An 8280-nucleotide genomic window follows, 5' to 3' on the forward strand; every position below is an offset into this window, starting at 1 on the left:
ACGTATTTTGTGATACTAGTCTGCGAATCCAACATATCCATCTAGTATTCCTTGGCATATATTTCAACTATTAAGAAGGAAATGAGTTCGAGGGGACGACAGAGAAGAACTGTGTTTCTTAAAGTATATTTTAACATTTCGCGGACAATTGACTAGATCAGAAATACAGAGCAATACATTCTGATACCTGTTGTGCATATACACAGAGCTACATTATAATTAATACATAATACAGTTTAATACATATCGTTTATATAAATTAAATACAATCATCCCTGTAAAATCTTGCAAGTTCATGAAATACGTATCTAAACCGAGGAAACCCACGAATTCTCATATATCTATCACCATCGGTGTATCTGATTTATACATTTTATTCTTCTTTTTTCATTAAATGTTTCATAAAATCAAAATATCGGTCTATTTATGGCGAAAATGTCAACAATAAATCGCCTATAGGTTGGCAGTCGTACGATTTTATTACACAATGTGTCGCAAGTCCACGCATAAAAAATAATAAAACATATCTTAAATGTACAGGATACTTATTTGGAGTTAGTAAAAATATGTAAATTTAATCGGCAGCTCGCAATGTTACATATACATGAATCACAGCATTACGCGGGCCAAATGAGCGAGCAGCAGAATAATATCTAAAAAAATCCACACGGTACAAAACGAGAGTAAAAGAAGTGACAATCGATCGCTATCCTCGAGATCAATGAAGAAAGTTCCAGGTACGCGGCAAGTCTATACTTAAGTACGGATTATAAAGAACGTCAACTATAGAGAGTTTCATTTCCTTCTGATTTTTGCCGCTTATCGTCACACCTGTTATCGGTCAGTCATATGCTTTTTTGTCACTGTACAAAATACTTGCTCTTGTTCTGAATTCGCGTAACGATCTGTTTGCGAAGTTTCGAACAATCTCAGTCAATAGTAATGGAAGCAAACTACGTCCATGTAGGACGATTATTCGACAATCAGCTGCTTTGGCAGATTTTATTATTTTCTTTGAGCTATAGGTTTACTTCAAATAGTAAGATCCTCCCATTCTTCAACTTGTCGAGGCGACAGTTCAATTTTAATTCGAGTCAGAGTACTGAGCAGATCGTACATTCTAGCCGTTAGTGGATTGTCTTGAAGATCAATAAATTCCAACGCGGGAGCGTGCCTGAGTCTTTCGACATCTATGTCTATAGAAATTAAGGTATTATAATTATAATATTAATAACTGAATCTTGATTATCCTTTATCTAAAATAAATAAGCAATACTTACCAATTATTGAATTATTGTTAGCAAGAAGCCGCTTGAGTTGCGGTATCTGATATGTAACGGGTGGCAAAGCAATGAAAGTATTATGCGAAATATCCAACCTTTCTAAAGCTTGCAATTCAGCAAGTTCCTCTGGTAGCTTACTCATTTGATTATGACTCAGGTTCAGTTCTAGAAACGATTATGTGTTTGAATGTGTATTACAGTGATACCTATTAGCTTAAATAAAAAAAAAAAAGATAAAATGTTTAAAAATTATTAATCATTATAATATAATAACAAAAGTAATAACAAATTGACAATAAAAACATGTAGATGGAAATAAATATTAGTTGACTTACCAGTGATTAGTGAAAATTTGATTGCAAATTTTGGTGGTATTTTTGTTATTACATTCCCAGATAGATTGCATCTTTTTAATTCTGTATGTCTCATTAAGTGATAAACCGCATCAGGTACTTGCATCAGCTGACATTCTGACAAATCTGAAAAAATGAAAAATTGTAGCATTAAAAAATGCTATATAATTATTTTGTTTGACGAGTGAAAAAAATATTCAAAATTTATTTTGGAACAAATTAAGTATATTGTCGCTCGTTATATATTAACAGATGCGTATATTTTTTATGAATGATGTATTGTTACGTATATATATATATATATATATATATATTTAGAATACACGTTAGGGAAAATAACTATGTTCAATTTTCACAATTGGAGCACTAAGATATTGTGTTCGTGACAGATCAGCTGTCGAACTAGGTCAGTGTATCGATATTTTATGCCGATAACAATAGAAGTTTGTACACTTTTTAAATACTATTCCTTAGTTTCAAAATTATGTATTAATTTCAACTTGGTTTATTAAATACAAACTGTGCTAAAAATGTAAAAGTTTAAATAAACGTTCACAATTTTTTATAAAACCCGCGATGCACCTGTAGCAGCGAAAACTAGGTCATGAACTAAATTAAAGTATCAACAGCAGTGATAACTAATTTAAACAAACTGTACTTAAATTTTTATAAGAACCGTTATTTTAATAGTCTGTTAAAGTAATTTTTTAAGTATTTTTCGAGAAACAATTTACCAAGATTGTTAGTTTCTTGTGCATCTTCACAGCGCAACACTACTCTCGTGACAGCATTCGCCATCTTGCTAAGGCAAACTGACTCAAGTCAAACGTCTCACCACTTTACTGAAACATTTATTTTTAATAACTTTCAGAAATATATAGCACTCATTTGATGGCCTTGGCATTCATTTTACTTTCCGGAAATATATACTAAGATATAACGAAGTAGAAATCAACAACAATAATATTTAGAAAATTAGTAATGTATTTTGATACTCCAATTAATCATATTTTATTGTGTTCGATAAAATTTATTAATCTCTTATTTGAATTTTAATGAATAAAAGAAGAATTTTCAAATCGTATCAGTGCTGTGAAAATAGATGTGGGACACTCGCTTGTTTGATATTGCGCTAGAAATTCTTGTCGCCATTTTTCGGGCGCCTGCGCGTTTAGTTGTAACTTTATTACGCTTTCCTCCGATTCGCGTTGGTTACTATTTTCATAATTTATATTGTTAAAATCGTTTATATACAATTTAAACTAATTAATATTGCTGCCAAAACAATTATAAATAATACATGTTAATAATAAGATACAAGGTAATAAGATACAAAATTATTTATTATTTTATATTCTAACACATAGATATAGTGCCGAACATTTGAAAAACTTAGCCACACGGGAACCATTTTTTTTAATTTTACATTGTTATATGCTCTAAGTTTCAATATCTTTATAATCCATTAAACTTTGAACCGAAATATTTTCAACATTATTAACTGAGTGAATTACCCGACGATGTTTTACTGTTTGTATTGACAGTGACGATGACTTTTTGCTATAAAGTAGTAAATGGCTTTGGTGGCAAGCTACCATTTAAGGTTACGTTTCCATACATGGTGGCGCCTCGCGTTATCTGTATTCATGTAGCGTACGAAGTGCATACACTCGTATTTTATCTCGTGCCTATCGTCCATGTTTTGCACGTAGAAAATAATTCACTATGTTTAAATAAAAATTAATAGTTAGCTAATTTTTATTAAGTTATTTTATTTTAATTACGCCAATTTATTAGATATTTATAATACATGAATTAATATTAATATTTTTTCAGAATTACGTTCAGATTGAGGGATAAAATTACAAGTTGACTCATTTATGTGAACACAAGTTTCCCGTTTTACACTATGGACGAATAGCACCGAAAGAACTTAGGTAGCATACGTTGCGTGGTGATTGGTGAGTTCGATTTCTATATAATGGAAAATTTAAATGTTGAAATCGTAATTCTATCGAAGAAAGTATAATACGGTTTTGTTATATAAGAATTAATTTTAAATGTATTCTATAACTAATGGAACTAATGGAACAAGTAATGAAATGACGCAACTGTTTAGTAGTTCATTAACACTTTGTCGTGAATACATGTAAAAAAGATCAAGAAAAAGGAATGACTATCGTGTGGCATGCAAAGCACGAGAGCATTTACTTTGCCAGGACCTCGTAGCGGTTCACTATTCCGAGATTGACCTTTCGTGCACATGGATGCCTCCAAAACGTGCAAGAGATCTTTCCTGTTGACTGACTGTTGACTCACAGGTTGACGCATCGATATATCGCACAATAATATCAATAGTCGATGTAAAAGTCTTAACAATCTTGAAATATATATAGGGTGTTTAATTTGACTTTCTCACAACAAATATTTCGAAAAATACGAAAGATACGAAAAAATAGTTTAGACTCAATCGTATGGTTTCGATTATGTTGTAATTTATTTTATCTTACAATGATCTTGGGAAAGTTTACAAAAAACAATTTAGAATTTTTTAATTAGAATCTATATTTTTTATTATACGGTATTGTAAATGGTATTAAAGCATTCTTAAGATGTAAACTCTTGAAGTTGACGTGACGTAACAAAATTTATAGGAAGCAACACAGAAAAAGTAAAAAGAAATAAACGATCGACAATTTGAACACTGATTATATACGAAGTCTTGTGTTTTCACTCAATGGCTCTTTTTAGAACCATTCTAATGTACAAAGACCGACATGTAGACTCCCAGCGATGAACATTGGATAACGCTATGCCAGTGATAGGTTAACTTCGAGAGTTCATACCTCAGGTACGATTTAAGCAACGATTACATTTAGGTAATGTTTTGGAAACACTTTGATGCTAGCTACAGTAATATGTGATAAAAAATATAAGTTCTTATTAAACAACACCAAATTGATTTTTATAGACTTCTCCAAGATCATTGCAAAATGAAATAAATAACAGCATAATCTGTTTGCTCTGAGAGATTAAAATAGGACACCTGGTATATAATATCTAGAGCATATACAATATCTCGGGCATTTACAATTTTCTCATTAATAAAATTTCACGTATCTATCTGCGTTACTTAAAAAGAGAATAAAAAGAAAGAACAGTATAGAAAGCATAACGATTTTATTAGGCATATATTTTCCATGCTTTTCTATCATTTCTACATAATTATTGTTGTAAAATTTTCAGCTTGATACTTAAATTACACCTTGCACGGTACTATCATATCGCTTTAAGCTTCGTTCATAAAAACAAAATATGCTCACGCGCGAACGACTTACAACGGGTTTGGATCGATGCATGGATAGCCTAAGGAACAAAGACCGGATACGAGAGTTGTGCAACGCAATGTTTATCCAACCAATTATCTATGCTAGAACCCGAAGCGAACATTTCACTTTTATTCGAATTGATGCACGAACCGCTACCTCAGTGAAGAACACTACCACCTGTTACATATGCTTGTCTAACGCGTCGCACTAATATTAGATATCGGTATCACTTAACGAGCCAATGCTATAACAACCTTACTTGCATTTCCGAATAGTAATATGATGATATATATATATATAAAAAAAATGGATGTAACCAATTGCTTTATTGGGAACGATTGTTTTATGTTAAACACCAGAAATAATATCAAAATCGACCATTTAAGTGGCAAAGAAATTCAGACCATAATCTGACATTCGCATAAAATTTCAACGAGAAAGATCACAGCTGGTCACAATACCCGGATACTTATTGTCGAAACATTTCTTCTCAAGGACCGCTAACAAGTGTTATTACGGAGACACGCATTTGGACGTACAGTGACTCCTTGAACACGTCTGTCATGAACGTGCCTCTCGCTCTCGTTTTCTCCGCTTCGAGACTTTCGCCAGTTAACGATTAGAAATCTTATGTTTACTTTTGACGATCCGACAACAGTGTTTTTAATTACAGTACAACCGAACGAGCAAGGTGCGAATAAACCAACACGAAGATTCGTATAAACTAATTAACAAGTGGAAAAATAATGGAAAGCCGAAACTGGTCGAACAAGCGAACAAATACCAGATACAGATCGAGTCAAGACAAAGCTGGAAGAAGCAGCGTTGAGAGAGGTCTCAAATCTATCCGGGTGGACGGATAAGGCAAGAACTGAGACTCGTTCCTTCTCCAGGTTGAATCAGGAAGCGAGTCGCATGATCTACACGGTGCTTCGAAAGTAACCATCGATGTCGCATGCTTCTTTCAATATTCTCCAGCAACGACGCATGGTGTACCGATGAATTTAATTTGTCACGGCAGTTTGAAAATCGAGCTCGTTACGAGTCGGTCGAATGAACGAATCAAGGCCGACTAGAAACGCGTATCGAGTTGCCAACTTTATTAGTCCTCTACCGAACGAATTCTAAGGTCGCTCGATGACACGTGTCTATTAATTTACACTGTTCCATTGCACGTAATTTATCGATATCAACGCGTCCCCTGTAGAAACGAAATTACCCGACGTTGGAACAAATTTCTTATAGCTCCTACGAGTAATGTACTTTTCAACTATCAAGTTGTTTTCACAATTTTCTGTATATTAAGAAAATTATTTTAGACGTTTGAACATCATAGGAGAGTCGAGAATTACGGTACCGGTAAATTTACTGCTGCGAGTAGATTATACCAGTGGGGGGTCAGACCAAGCTTTACGAACAATCAGTTAAGCGGTTGCAATAAGCTAAACGATTTGCATAAAATTTGAGGTTTACTTGGAATTGCAGTATACAGTCTGCGCCTAGCTGCAAGTATTTGTAGAAAAGTTTAGTGAAACCGATTAAGAAATAACGCATTCAGTCGCAAGCAAGCATGGAATTAGCAAAACGATTAATCTAAGTAAACTTTTTGCAAGAAATATAGATATAGGTTTTAGCATTGTTCAGTATCTTATCTTAGCTTTCATTATCGTATTCACGATTAAAACTGCGCAGTCGTTACATAGATTGTTTTCTGTTCCATGAAACATTCATGATGTTGTCGTTTGTTGATCTTGCAATAGGCACAGAAAGAAAATACTAGCTTGATTCATAAAGGACTATAAATCACGAGATTAAAAACGCGAATATTAATTGAGATTATAAAAACGCGAATGTTTGAACACGTTTTCTTTCCCCGAATGAAATTCTCAACCGAGCGAAAGTGTAATACCTCAAACGCGGAAAGATGTCGTAGCGTAGAAAGTACCAAACACGAAGGAAACAATTACGTTTCGCTAACCGATTCTATCTAGCTTATCGAGACAGCTTCGCTAATGAGGAAGAATATATTTTCTACGTACTTTTTTCTTATCAACGATTTCGTTTTTGCATTAATTTTTCTTCTTAAAAACCTATACTTTCTTTTTTGCAATTTAAAAAGAATTCGAAAGGTCAATCTTTATTTCGCAGATCTTTTTATTTACATTTGACGATCAACGGACAAATCAAAACTTGATTAACGTTAGTAGGCTGAAGAGACTAGGTCGGCATCAATGATAGAAACTATGCAATGATTGATTCGACCTACCTAGATTACAATTGTCCTGCGCCTCTTCGCACCGGGAAACTACCCTAATTATCGCCCGGCCCGCCAACTGCACGCAAACAGCCATGGCCACGTTCCTCTCTCCTTGCTCCTGAGAAATCTGTTGCACACCATCATCATCATCACCATTGTACGCGGGTGGTCTCATCTCTTCTGCTCGATTAGGTACGTTGAACGTGGAAAAATCGTGTGGAGTTGAACAAAAAGAAAAATAACCCTGAAGTTTTCTATCTCTTTGAAATCGAACGATCACTGAATTCCTTCGAAGTTCTCTAATCACTGTCGAACTTGTTGCACAGTGATCAATGATCAAGCACACGCTTATACGGCTTCTTCTCCGAAGTATCAGTAGCACCCTTGATTCTCTCCACTTCTTTTCTCCACATCAAGAAACTATCATGTTTCAAGACGTGGACATTCGATTGTACACTGAGAACGCTGAAAACGCACTTTTTCAACGAGATACCTCTTGCATGAAACTATCGCGTCTAAGACGAATCTTTAGCGTCGTCGTCGCAAGTGTTCTTGGTACGTTTATCGTGGTGTAACGATGTAGTAGCGATGGCTTTAAGAACATCGACGAAACGATCGCGTCTGATCGTAAAACGAGATCGTTATGCCCTCGATCTTTCACGAAGCCGCCAAGTTCTCGCGATTTTCTGTTTTTCCGCGCTCGAGAAACTCTCCGAGGAGAGGGGAAAGATTGTATCGCAACGAGAGTATTTCAGGTGCTGGCTGGCACTGAAGTGAACAACTCCACGCGGTGCTATTTAAGCCCTCGTCCCGGGCTCTCCCACCAAAGATGCATCTCGGATCAGCTGACTACTTTGTTTCAATTCCCCCTCTTTGTTTGAAAACAACTGTAGGAGCCACTACGCATATGCACCGTCAGGTGCACTCAGCCTGCAACCTGTCGAAATTGGAGTTGGACTTTTCACGAACGCTTGGCTCAAGGTTCTCGGTATTAGAACACCGCTCGTTCCATGGTCTCCGTTGTCATTGTCCTCTCGACGAAGAAAGAACAAAACGGA

The 8280-nt window shown here is 35.0% G+C and overlaps 1 protein-coding gene across 2 annotated transcripts; it reads right to left on the reverse strand.

The window, feature by feature from the left end:
* Positions 1–110: 110 nt before the first annotated feature.
* Positions 111–8004, reverse strand: Sclp (leucine rich repeat containing protein 20 sclp). 2 transcript variants are annotated; one of them, XM_017909835.1, is made up of 4 exons: positions 7232–8004; positions 1619–1762; positions 1281–1448; positions 111–1196 (listed from the first exon to the last, which is right to left on the reverse strand). In XM_017909835.1, exons 1-4 carry the CDS (start codon positions 7395–7397, stop codon positions 1033–1035), a joined length of 642 nt encoding a protein of 213 aa, XP_017765324.1. In that variant the 5' UTR covers positions 7398–8004; the 3' UTR covers positions 111–1032. The 2 variants fall into 2 exon arrangements, with proteins under 2 accessions (XP_017765324.1, XP_017765329.1); XM_017909840.1 differs by lacking the exon at positions 7232–8004 and adding an exon at positions 2371–2452.
* Between the last annotated feature and the right edge of the window lie 276 nt (positions 8005–8280).

This window comes from Eufriesea mexicana, unplaced genomic scaffold, assembly GCF_001483705.2.
Source record: "Eufriesea mexicana isolate 0111107269 unplaced genomic scaffold, ASM148370v2 scaffold58, whole genome shotgun sequence".
Classification (NCBI taxonomy): Eukaryota; Metazoa; Arthropoda; class Insecta; order Hymenoptera; family Apidae; genus Eufriesea; species Eufriesea mexicana.

Coding starts and splice junctions, on each gene's coding strand:
- Sclp (XM_017909835.1), bottom strand. CDS start 7,397: ATGAGACCACCCGCGTACAATGGTGATGATGATGATGGTGTGCAACAG. Junction 1,763..7,231: donor GCAGGACAATTGTAATCTAG/GTAGGTCGAATC, acceptor TCATTTTTTCAG/ATTTGTCAGAATGTCAGCTG. Junction 1,449..1,618: donor CAAATTTTCACTAATCACTG/GTAAGTCAACTA, acceptor AATCGTTTCTAG/AACTGAACCTGAGTCATAAT.